This window comes from Centruroides sculpturatus, unplaced genomic scaffold, assembly GCF_000671375.1.
Source record: "Centruroides sculpturatus isolate CEXI.00-Female unplaced genomic scaffold, Cexi_2.0 scaffold1057, whole genome shotgun sequence".
In the NCBI taxonomy this organism is placed as follows: Eukaryota; Metazoa; Arthropoda; class Arachnida; order Scorpiones; family Buthidae; genus Centruroides; species Centruroides sculpturatus.
The window spans coordinates 158694-172496 of record NW_019385234.1 but is presented as its reverse complement, the minus strand read 5'-3'; the positions used below and the strand labels follow the sequence as shown (position 1 = coordinate 172496).

Genomic DNA, 13803 nt, shown 5'->3' with positions numbered 1-13803 from the left:
TCAAATTTGATCCTTTGAGTTTTTTGCAAATCTACATGTTTGGAGACCTCCCAAACCCAAAAAACGTTAAATAAAGGGGGAAATTTTGTGTGTGTGTGTTGGCATTTAATTTGTTTAATTTCTTTATTCTATGTTCTGAGATATTAAACAATATCTCAGAATGGGTAAAGTTTAAGAAATGAAATTTGGTGCAGTGGCTTATGTATAAAGGGGCATTAATACTATTAATTAAATTTTGGTTCTTAAGTAAAGGTTGACAGGGTGGAGACATAGAAGGGATCACGTGTCATATCTCCAGTGTGGTTGGACTTAATCAATATTTTACTCATTATTAGCATTTATAATTTTTTTTAAATAAAACTTGCCTCTACCATCAAAATTAGGCTTTTGGTCATTTTATGACCAAAAGCCTAATTTTGATGGTAGAGATTAAGATGTTCTTGCCTGAGATGTTAGAATGTGTGAGGGGGCACAATTTAGTTCAACCACTTTGAGAGCTTAATAACTTCTGTGTTAAATCATCTGACTCCGATTCAAAAACCACAGAAGTTATAAGACTTAAAAATAAAAAACTATTTAACTATCCAGCATAATTCTTTAATAACATAAAAACGTTTTCAAACGCATTAAGCATTCATCATCAGTTATTTCTCTAATTCGAAACAGGAAATTCAAAAAATTACGCAATCAAATTTCAAATAAACGGTTATGTAAAAAATTAAAAGGTAACGTGTTATAAACGAAAATGATATATACAAATTTCCGTGTATTTAATAAATAATAATAAAAATAAATAAAAATAAAATATCTATCAAAGATCATCCTAAGTCCAATTAAGCCTTTTTTTTTTATAGATCTATGCCAATCCGTCGCAAAAAGATTTCCAAGCAGACGAAAGCCTGTCGGCATTCCTATAGTTGATACACTGCGTGCTCTTCTGCGCCCTGTGGATTTCCATCTTTTTGAGATATTTTACTGCATGTCTAGATCTGGTAGCTTTTATTATAGAGGCCTGGTCCCAGAAAACAATAATGCCTTGTTGTTTAGCATTAGTGGCAAGGACCGTACTGTCAACAGTTTTGTTCACCGAAAGCTTATGTTCATTGATTCTTTTTTTCAAATTCCTCAAAGTTGTGTTTATATATACTAAGTTAGAGTTGAACCTATGGTCTCTTAGCGGTATTGAGTATATTCCTGTTAAGGAGTTACGTTCATAATTACCCTTGTCATTCCTTAATATCCTGTATAGTGGGATTACGTCGATAAACTATTTGTAAGTTCTTATTTTTGGAAACCCTCTTGACAATCGGTTTAAGGAGGGGTATATAATCGAGGACCACTTTTTCTTTTTGGTGGTTTTGCTTTTGCCTACTTGCCAGATTATTATCCTTCTTAATGAGAGCCTCTATTCTTTTCTTCCCATAATCAAATCCACTAATTCTAAAATCTGCGTGAAAATTGTAATGCTCCAACCTTCAGAATAGAAAAACAACTTGTTAAATTCATACAAAAAAAGATGCAGATTTCACCTTTTTTGATAAAAAACTCGGTGGACTTGATCCGGAAACTGGAAAATGTTGCGCTCATGAATGAGGAATGGATGACAGTTTTGGATTATAAAGCGTTACACCCATCAATCAAACTGCTTCCATGCTTTTGTGCCCTAAGAGATTTTTTATTTGCTAATGTTAATAACGCTATCAAATACCATATGCAGATTTTAGAATTAGTGGATTTGATTTGTCACACTTCTTTTTTTGAATTTGAAAATAAAACGTATCTACAGGGGCGGGGAGTACCAATGGGTAGCCCCATGTCATCAGTCCTCTGCGAGTTGGTGCTCTATAATCTAAAAAACAATATTCTCTCTTCATTACAACAAGATATATTGGTATATGCAAGATATGTTGATGATGTCTTTATCTTGTGGAAGGATAATCGCAATATCGAGCGTTTTATAGATCTGATAAACAGTAACCCGTATAGATTAACCTTGGAATTGGAGCAACAAGATAGTAGTAACATTAATTTCTTGGATCTGACTATAACATGCAAAAAAGGGAAAGTCCGAACCAACATTTATCGTAAACCAACATCTATCCCCATCATTATCCCTAAGAATTCGGCGGATCCAGAGCATATTAAAATGGCGGTATTTCGATCTTGGATAAGAAGAGCACACACGCATTGCACAAACATTTGTGATACAGTTAAGGAATTACAATATGTACAAAGAACTGCCATACAGCATGGCTATGGGAGGAAAAGAATAGAGGCTCTCATTAAGAAGGATAATAATCTGGCAAGTAGGCAAAAGCAAAACCACCAAAAAGAAAAAGTGGTCCTCGATTATATACCCCTCCTTAAACCGATTGTCAAGAGGGTTTCCAAAAAAAAGAACTTACAAATAGTTTATCAACGTAATCCCACTATATACAGGATATTAAGGAATGACAAAGGTCATTATGAACATAACTCCTTAACAGGAATATACTCAATACTGCTAAGATACCATAGGTTCAACTCTAACTTAGTATATATATGCACAACTTTGAGGAATTTGAAAAAAAGAATCAATGAACATAAGCTTTCGGTGAACAAAACTGTTGACAGTATGGTCCTTGCCACTAATGCTAAACAACAAGGCATTATTGTTTTCTGGGACCAGGCCTCTATAATAAAAGCTACCAGATCTAGACACGCAGTAAAATATCTCAAAAAGATGGAAATCCACAGGGCGCAGAAGAGCACGCAGTGTATCAACTATAGGAATGCCGACGGGCTTTCGTCTGCTTGGAAATCTTTTTGCGACGGATTGGCATAGATCTATAAAAAAAAAAAAGGCTTAATTGGACTTAGGATGATCTTTGATAGATATTTTATTTTTATTTATTTTTATTATTATTTATTAAATACATGGAAATTTGTATATATCATTTTCGTTTATAACGCGTNGGACTTAGGATGATCTTTGATAGATATTTTATTTTTATTTATTTTTATTATTATTTATTAAATACATGGAAATTTGTATATATCATTTTCGTTTATAACACGTTACATTTTAATTTTTTACATAATCGTTTATTTGAAATTCGATTGCGTAATTTTTTGAATTTCCTGTTTCGAATTAGAGAAATAACTGATGATGAACGCTTAGTGCGTTTGAAAACGTTTTTATGTTATTAAAGAATTATGCTGGATAGTTGAATGGTTTTTTATTTTTAAGTTGAATTCTCCAGTAAGCAAGTATACAATTATTTATCGATTTAAAAGTTATTAGACTTCAAACAAGAAGAAAAAAATTGTGCCTCCCCACACAGTCATACATACAGAAAAAAAAACTCAAATCTTTTGCATATCTCAAAATTTCAAGGTGTCCTGAGTCCAAAAATGTAAAAGTTTGGGGAGGTAATTTTTTGATCAATTGCTACACTTTCCCTCTGTTATAAATAACAGCCGGGAAAGTAAAAATTATTGAATACATATTTATATATTACTTAGAGGAGTCTTTTAGGTTTGGAATAAAAAGTTTCTACTTTCTATCTTTAATAGAACTCTATTTATTGAATCTCTTATTATGAAGTCACGTGATGACATCAGAATTCCCGGGCCTATTTTGTTAACAAGTCCGCCCCTGGTTGGAGTTGGAGTCGGTAGATTTTTACGACTCCACAGTCTTGGATTATAAGTCACACCTCTGATTTAGACTCTAGATAAGACATAGATATGTAAGGAATGAAAGTAAAAGTTACCCCATAGTCCAGGAATGAGCCTCTCAGGAGGATGAATGTAAAATCAACTAAACCAACTTAAGAATAAAAACAAGGAAAGTTTATTACAAAAACTTAACATAACATTAAAATTAGATTTAAAATTAATATTGAAGATGAGTTTGTTGATGATAATACCTGCATGTGGATAAACAAAGTCTATCCTTGGTATTTAGACTGTTTATGGACTATTAAACCTAGGAGGTACCTAGAGAGGAGAAATCTGAACTTTGTGACTCACAACATACCAGGGAAAGAGTTGTCTTTTCCTCAGAAACTTTCTGTCTTCTCTTTGGTTCCTTTTTTCTTTTCTCCCTTTTGCACCTTATCCTTATTTTTTGCTTTTTGCACTGACTCTATCTCCTCCAGATTTGACACTCCTCTTGCACAACTCTCTACTGTTATGTTGACTCTTTCTAGATGTTGTATTCATTTTTTTCTCCTGTTCTTTCTGAGTGTGGGACTCACTCTCTTTCTAGTCATTCTTTTTTGTTTTATTTTTTTTTCTGATCATTTGTGATTTTATTCTGGAGGAAGTTGATGTAATGAGAGATAAGCTTGATTTAGTCTTTTTTTCTCTCTTGTCTAGTATGAATTGTGTGTCTACATGATGTAGATAAAGTAACAACTGTCACTTAACACTAGTTGAAAAGGGGAAATGACTGTCGTTCTTTGTATTTTCCTCCAAATGTTGTGAGATTAACAATTAATTGATAATTTTTTTATTTTAAGTTGTTTGTCTTGATTATCTTTAATCTCTATTGCTAAAAATTTAGAAGGGAGGGTCCCTAAAATTGAGAAAGTAGGTGAAATTCCTTTATGATGCTACTTGATAATGTAAACAATCGTGGTATCATATTCATACATCTATGATATGTGGATGCAAAGGGTGTCTTGTTTGGTAGATAGCAATTGTTTGATAAACAAACAAAGACAAAAAGAAAGGAATATTAAATACATATCTAGTATAAAATACAGTAAAATTTTCAACTTATCATTTAAAGAGATTACATTATTAGCTTAAAATATGTTCATTAAAATGCTAATAATAATTTAAGAATTAAGAATATATATATAATATTAAAATTATTGTGCCTATTTACTCAGAATGGCATCAATATAGAATTATCAAGAAAGTATATAATCACATTCTACATTAAAAAAGATAATGAAACTTTATAATGAATCAATGTCAAGAAACTTCAGAATTATCACAGTAAACTATTTCTATTATACTGAGTTGTTATAAAATTAGCATACTACATAATTCAAATGAAATTGTCTGGTGTTTGGTTTGACCTCTCATTTAGACACTGGACAAGATCAATAGAACTGAACAGTCTTATTCAAAATCAGATGGTTGCAATCCTAGCTATTGTAGATAAGTTAGGTTAGTTTTATTGATCATTCAAGAATATGAGACAATCTAATATTAGACATTAAGGGAACAGAGGAGGGGAATGTGCATAGTGCCCAAACATCTTTAATTTAAGAATCCCATTTATCTAATGAATGTAGTTATTTCTGTGCCAGTTGCATTAGTTTTAAGTCAGTTACATAGCCAAACTGTACAGTTTTCCCTAGTATCTTGCATATAAAACAAGCATGCTCTCTACAATGCAATATAGACAGGATACTAAATAAGAGAGACTGATTTCCTTTATTTTGTGAATATAAATTCACTCCTTTTTCATTATCATGGTGTAATCATGTTATACACCTTCTAAGTATACTGAATAAACCAATAGACATTATGGCGTTTCTTACTAACGAATGGCAACAAGGAAAAAAATAACAAAACGGTCAAAGCCTCTTTCCCCTTTTGTATGCAAATTGAATCTCTGAGTACTAAAATTTATAGTAGTAACCCAACTTGAGTGAGGATGGTTTATGTAAAATATTTTTTAATGTTTTCATACAACTTTAAAGCTGTAAATAAATAATAAAACAAATATTTATAAATGTAATTGGCAAATACTAAACAAAACTTGGTGTTATAAAAAGTTAAAACTAAACATGAAATTTTATATTTTAAAAAATACTTGATAATTAATTGTGCAATTAAATGTTCATTGTTAATTGGCTAACTTGATAATTGTCCCTTAAAATATTTCAAAGTTATCAGCAGTTGTTGAATCCAATTAAGTCAACCAGAGGAATACTAGACTAATTTCCTAATGATTAATAGTTTATCTGTTACCCAGCAATAAAATTTAAGCATGACAAAACAAAACAAAATTTTAAATTATTTTAGTTAATATTTTGAAATAAATATTTTACTTCAATATTATAATTAATATAATTTGGTTTAAAGAAACCCTTGAGTAATGTTTATAATTAATTTATAATTTTCAAAAATTATTAATTTTTGTCAATTTACCATTTTAGATATTACGTCAGATGCGCAAACTGAATTGGGAAGACCCAGATATAAGTTCATATGCTGCAAAATGCCTTACTGCCATTTGGAATGTGAAATATTATAATATCCGATGTGTAGCGAATCTTCTAGCAGGTTTAGTAGCTTATCAAGTGAGTGAGAACATATTTTTGAATATTATACAAAATTTTACTGACCCTAATTTTAATTAAAAATTATTTTTAAAAATATTTTGAAGTTTATTTAAAACTTTTAAATATGTTAATACCATTTACAAATTATGTTACAATTTTTAATATTTTGAAAGAATTAACAACAATTTTTTATAAAGATTGGATTTTTTTATCTATTGTTTAAATATTGTATTATTTATATGCAAACTGTATTGTGTATTGCCAAATCAATAAAAATGCACAAAGACAATTGCTAAGTAATAGTTTCAAACCGTCAACTTTTGAAAAATTGACTAAACAAAATATTGAATCAGTTATTTGAAGTTGTGATTCAAATCTGTTTGACTATTGAATTTTTATATTTTGAATAACTTAACGATTTGGTTTACATTAGATTAACAAGCCTTTCCAATATTTTGAATGAATTATATGTTGTAAATTAATAATTTAACTTAAAATATTTTTTTATAAATGAGACACTTACTCAGAATACATTTAACTGATCAGTCAAATGTATTCTAAGAATATATGTCATTCATATTTTCTAACATAAAATTATTTCCATATGATTTATTGTTATAACATAAAAAATCAAAAGTTTTTAAGATTACAAATCAGAAAATCTTTCCAGAATTTGTACTGGTGCAGATAAACATTTTATTAATTCATTTAATAAAAAATATTCCATATTTTTTCATTAATATTACTATCTTCAGCTACAGAAATAAAACAGAAATATAATAATTCTAAAATAATTAATTTATATCAAATTTTATCTTGTATACTGTTCAGTTCACTAGTCTTTAAATATTTTTTATTATTTACAAAGATATACTACCATTTTCAATAAAGAATATCTTTTAATACCATTCCTAATTTTAATATTTCTTTCATAATTTTATATATTTTTACTATGCAATAAATTTTACTGTAATAGAAATAAATATATATTATTTAATTATATATCAAGTGAAATTATTGAAAATTTTGAATTAGGAATTTCAAGAAATCTATTGAATGATAATGTGCTAGAATTGATTGAGGAGAGAGCATAGGATTTGAAAGAATAAAACAATGCAAAACTAGGAAAGTCTGCAAAGGGTACCTCCAAGAGGATTTTTATATAAACTGACATTTTTAGATGCTAGGAATATGAAAACCCAGAAATTCCATGTGGTCAGCCTATTGGTTAAGTGTGAACACACTACTGTCAGTGTTCAGTAGTTTTATTCACTCGGTCACTGGTTGACACCAAAGGCATTTGCTGGGAAGCAAACAGGTCATTTGCCCTCACAGCTTTTTACTGAAGGAGTTTGGAAGTTGGAACTTTATAATTTATTTCCTAGAAAGTGTCAGAAATTTCTATTCTCTGTCTCACTCAGTAGTATGGTAAATTACCTGATGTAAGTTAAGAAAAGCCTTCAATGAGTGCATTGATGAGTTAGACAGTGAAGAACAACATATTTCCATAGATAATGAAAATGACTGTAATAGTAATACATCTAAAAATGATTCTTCAAGAGCAGATGAGAATAATGATGCAGATGATAACAAGCAATTATTTATTGTGACATCATTACAATGCCAGGCTGCAATTTTTAATTAATTTAATTTAAAATATATGCTCTCCACTTCAAATTAGTACTGTAGTGTTTTGTCCCTGTACATCATGCTTTTCCATTAGCAATAGAATCATGCTGGCCATCTAACTCCTTTCAGGGGAACATTATTAAATTGAAATAATGTGACTTCTAGTTTGCATAAGAAGTTCATATATAGTTAATTGAGGCCCCCTGCCCCTAAGCTTTCCACATCTGGTCTTGAATTTCATTCATCTAACACCATTCTTGAGATTAAGGACGGATGGACAACAGTGTGAATTTATAGGTCTATGGTGTTTTCAAATTGCAGCCCAATGAAAACTCTTCAGTTATACAGAGCAAGTGAAAAAAGTTTTTTCATACAGCTATAAAAAAAAAACCATATTCTTTTGATCCAAAAGTAAAAGATAAATTTCTAACTATATCTAAAATAAAACCTTACATTATTTTCAAAGCACTGTGGACAAATAAACTGATAAATGAAATTAAAAGATATATAGCCAAATGATCGCCTTAAATACTCAGGTTATAAATCTACTATTTTTACTAATTAATACTAAGTTATTTGCCACTCGAGGTAGGTATTAGGTGCCATCTCTTATATGAATTAATAATTATAATTTAAATAATTTATTAAATAATTCAGAATCATCTGAAACTAAAGAACTAGCCTGGGATGGGGCTTGAATCCATGACTTACCATGTGGTTCGCTTGCCAGTTGTGCCACCCAGATCTCGAGCAAGCCTTCACTTCCAGATGTATTTAAATTTAGATATAACCGTATGCAGTTAATCATGGTGCCAGCTGGGGATGACTCCTACAACCACAGCCTATGTACTGTACAGTACTTTACATCTCCACAATGGCACTAACCTAGCTAACGTTTCACCTGGTGAGGTATATAAGTATATTAAACAACCTGAAGCCCAATAAATAAATAAATATATATATTTATTTATTTGTTTATTTATTTATTTATTTATTGGGCCAGTTCTTTCTTCCAGATGATTCTGAATTATTTAATAAATTATGATTATTAATTTAGATAAGAGATGATGCTTAATGTCTACCCCTCTAGTAGCAAATTACTTAGTACTAATTATTAAAATTAGCAGATTTATAGCCCAAGTATTTATATATATATATATATATAGGGCTTTGGATTGTTTAATATAGAAATTAGAAGAATTTAGAAGAAAAGTAATAAAGAACTTGGTGGCTAATGCATGTCTAAAAATAATTTTTCTAAATTGTTTTTTAAGTAACTGTATGTAGATAATAGTACTAGATTTCAAAGCAAAATATTCAGAAAATATTTTTTATAATAGAATATAATTACATGAAGATTTTTCAGAAACAAGATTACTAAATCAGAAACAAGATGTTGATATGTGTAGATGTAAATGCAAAATTTTCATATACAACTCAAGTATATTGCATATGAGTATTTTGCCACTTTTCTGAGGGGAAAAAATTCACTATGTGAGCATTGTGACATATAGTATATTGTTACATATATATATATATATATATAGTCACTTAAAGTTTAATAATAATATTTTATAAAAACTAATCATTGAAATAATAAATATTTGTTTTAATGTTTTTAAAGGAAATTGTTGGCCCACAAGTAGTAGATGGCGTATTAGAAGATATTCGACTGGGAATGGAGGTAATTTTACTAAGAATGATTATTTTGCATTTCATTTTCAATATTAACATTTTTGATTTTTTTCAGATTAATCATCCAAAATATCATCAGCGTAGAGTCAGCATGATTAGATACTTAGGCGAATTGTATAATTATCGTATGGTTGAATCTGCTGTTATTTTTAGGATACTATATTTATGTATTACTTTTGCTGTTCCATATGATGGTAAGAATTACTTTGATTAATTTTGGATTCCTCTGAACTTTTTCAAAAAGAATATAATTACTGTTTTTTTATATTTAAGTGTCAGGCTTTTTAATCTGTCTAATATATGAAACAGCATAATTAATATCATAAAATAAATTAAAATATTAATTTACATATCTTATAATTAATAATTATTAACTAGGCACTCCTAATTTCATCCTTATTTTTTAACATTATATCAGTAGATGTAGCTTTTTCTTTTATTGAAGAACACAGATTTTAGTTATGAGTTTGCAAAATTTGCAAATTTAATATGATTGATATTTTTAATAGGTTCTTATTCTGAACTGGATCCTCCTGATAACTTGTTTCGAATTCGTCTTGTCTGCATTTTATTAGATACGTGTGGTCAGTATTTTAACAGTGGTTCAAGTAAAAAAAAGTTAGATTGCTTTCTTGTATTTTTTCAGGTATGTTGTGGAAAAATTTAGAAAAAACTTTTCAACTTATTTTAAATTTACTAAACTTACTATTTTATTGTGTGAATAAATATAGTATTACTTTTGGTATAAAAAATCAAGTGAAGTTTTTAATGAAGAATATCCTTTTCCTGTTACTGTGGAATTTATGGTGAAAGATACCATTTCAATATTACGTCCAAAATTAAAAATATATGAAAGTTTTGAAGAGGCACAACAAGCTGTTCAAGAGTTGATGAATGAGTACAAAACAAAAATAGGTAAATGAAATTTAAATTAATTAATTTTTATAATATGAAATCAAATTTTTCCAAGAGGAAAATATTAATTATATATATGAAAGTTATCTACTACTGCATATATTTATAATACAAGGGTGGATTGAAAAGTTTCCAGAATGACAATGAAAACAATAACCCAAAAACTTACTTGGAAAATGGTGATAAATTTACCAAGTACATTGTCCAACCTAAATTTGATTTCCGTTGCAGTTTTTCCCTTCAAATGAAAAAATTTGATGACAGCTCAAATTTCATTTTTCTCCTTGTATGAACATGCACACATGGTGGCTCACTCTTCAACGCTTGTAAAAACTAACTATTTGCCAGATCAATGTGAAATTTGGGGTCAAAACATAGGAGAGAGTTGCTAATGCAGCACGGGAAAAATATTTCTGAGCAAAACAACCCCTAGTGGCGATTCCAGAAACTTTTAAATCCACCCTCATATATGCAACAGTAGTAGTATTTATAATATGTAATAATGATGATGTATTGATCAGCCAATATTCAGCTATGATTATCAACTAATAATTAATATTTTTGTAAAGGAATAGTAATAATTTTAATGTTATGTTTAATAATAGATGAGAATAAGTAAAACTATGTTTAAGTAAAAAAAACCTTAATTTATAATTCATATAAATTTAAAAAAATGCTGAAAACAAAACTTCAAAAACTTCATCAGTAGATAGGTTATACTGCTTATAAAAAAATTAATGAGTAAATGTATATATAATATTAATATATACAGGGTGTCTCAGTTAAACATTTCAGAACTTCTAAGAGGGGTAAGGTGCATCCTGCCAACTCAGAATCATATAGCAATGTGGGGTTGAAAATGCTTTTGTGGTAGATGGCGTTGCGCGAAAGTTCCGAGCGTTCTTCCAGGGAATCGTCATTTCACACAAGGACACACAGTTAGCTGATATGCATTTGGTGTACAGGCCTGCAGGTTGTAATGGGCCAGCCGCACAGCACTTGTACATGGAACGATATCTGATGAGGCATATTCCCAGCCATAATTTCTTTGCAAGCCTGCACCAGAGGTTAGCTGTTTCTGTGTACATCACTGCTTCAGGAAAGCATTTATGACCCTGCATTGCTATATGATTTTGTATATATGTGTATAAAATATTCTATTATTATTAATATTTTACTACTATCTTATTCTTGTTATATATTTAATATTATATTCTTGTTATATATATATATGTATGTTATGGCCAAACCCAATTTCAGGCCAAACTAGTTTATCCTAGGATAATTAGTTTGGCCTAAATACCTTAGGCTTAACTAGTTTGACCTAGGCCAAACTGATTTATGTACTACAAATAGGTGCCAGTGTAAAAAAAAATGATTTTGTGTAATTCAAAATGCCACTACAGTACACCCGGTGGTTAAAGTGTACCTAGGTAATCCCAATGGCGATGCTTCAGTTAGGTTGGTTTGGATAGGTTAATTACACTTTTAGTAGACTTTTTTTTTTTTTTTTTGTGAATCAATAACTAGTGATGTTAGTAAACAATGGGCGGCCTGCCTGTGACTCCCCTCCGGGAGGAGTCAGCCGGGAGCATGAACAGTCCGAAGTGCTGCCATTAGGGTTACCTAGGTACACTTTAACCCACCCTGTAAAAATAAATAAAAGATTAGATATTTTATGTTACACTAAGAAACACAAACAAGTTCATTTTTAATTTTAGTTTGACTTTAAAAGTTATTTTTATTATTTTGTTTGAATTTTTGAAAATATTTTCGAAAGTTAATTACCTTTAAAAGTGCATGGCTTAATAAAAAAAAAATACAAACTGATAAGTAACGATTAGCTTATTTTTATTTTATACTTTTGTACAAGTGTTGTGTCACTTCTAATCAATACTGTTTTTTATAATTAAGTAGACTATGTTTGAATAAGTATTGTTCATCTAATTGATTGCCTTTTAATTTTATTTTAATCATTAATATAATTAAATCAGGCCTGGCCAACCCGCGGCCCATCACATTAAATTGTGTGGCCCGCTAAGTGATATTATATATCTATTAAAACTTTCGTTTTCTGTTTTGTGTATACCAAAACAATTAAATAAATGAAANTTAGATCAGGCCTGGCCAACCCGCGGCCCATCACATTAAATTGTGTGGCCCGCTAAGTGATATTATATATCTATTAAAACTTTCGTTTTCTGTTTTGTGTATACCAAAACAATTAAATAAATGAAAATTTGCATGTGTCATTGTTATAATGTGCAAGTGCGAGTATGAACTCTTGGTAAAACAATGAAATCTTATTAATTTTGTATTTGTTTTACTTTTTTAAAAGTATGTTTGCCTAAATTGTGGCCCATTGTAATGTTACGCATGATCAAAGTGGCCCGCGAAACAATTTGGGTTGGTCAGGCCTGACTTAAATAATAATTCTAAATCAGTTCGGTCTAGGATAAACTAGTTAAGCCTAAAGTATTTAGGCCAAACTAGATTGTCCTAGGCTAAACTAGTATATCCTGACACACGTAGGATAAACTAATTTGGCCTGAAATTGGGTTTGGCTGGTAACATATATATATCTTATATATATTTTGTAAAAATTATAGAAAGTAGTAAAGTATTAAAGATTAAAGTAAAATTATGAAAGATTGTTGAAGACACAATTATAAAGATTTTAAGAAATGCATTATCAACAACAGACAGAATGGTATGTGCTGTTCAAGGAGGGTGAAGAGCATGATAGCAATGTAGACAATGAAAGTTCTGATCAAAAGTTTTTGTATGCAAATAAAATTAATATTAAAAGGTTTACTTATATTCAGACCCTAATTTTTTTTCAAAAAGTAAGGATTCCAAAATTGGAAATTCACATATATTCAGAGTCAGTCTAATAATGATACTGTACATGACAAAATATTTGATTTAAACTGTAAACAAAATCTATCTAAAATATTTAAATTTTTATGTATTTACAGATGAGTTATATCCAAGTACACAACAAATGGAATCAGAAAATATGCAGTCAAAAGAAGGGTCCCTTGGTCCTATTCAAGAAATCGATGGTACTCTTTAAACAATAGAATTTTAATTTAAAATAATTTGTTTGTTTATTAAAAAAAAACTATACCATTTATTATAGAAATGTGTTTTATTCTTTGTGAATGTAATGTTTTCAAATTTCTCTTTCCAAACTTATAAATATTAAAATAAGATTTTTTCAAGAAACCCTATTATTTTTTGATGATGATCTGCTGTCCTTTGCTGAACAACAATA

The 13803-nt window shown here is 29.4% G+C and overlaps 1 protein-coding gene across 1 annotated transcript in view; it reads left to right on the top strand.

Moving 5' to 3' along the window:
• Positions 1-13602, top strand: part of LOC111636517 (regulator of nonsense transcripts 2-like) — a 69039-nt gene extending 55437 nt beyond the window's left edge. The window contains 6 exon segments of the mRNA XM_023381798.1: positions 6162-6305; positions 9541-9600; positions 9667-9805; positions 10121-10257; positions 10343-10526; positions 13505-13602. Of these exon segments, the coding sequence (XP_023237566.1) occupies positions 6162-6305; positions 9541-9600; positions 9667-9805; positions 10121-10257; positions 10343-10526; positions 13505-13602 (762 nt within the window).
• The last annotated feature ends 201 nt before the right edge of the window (positions 13603-13803 follow it).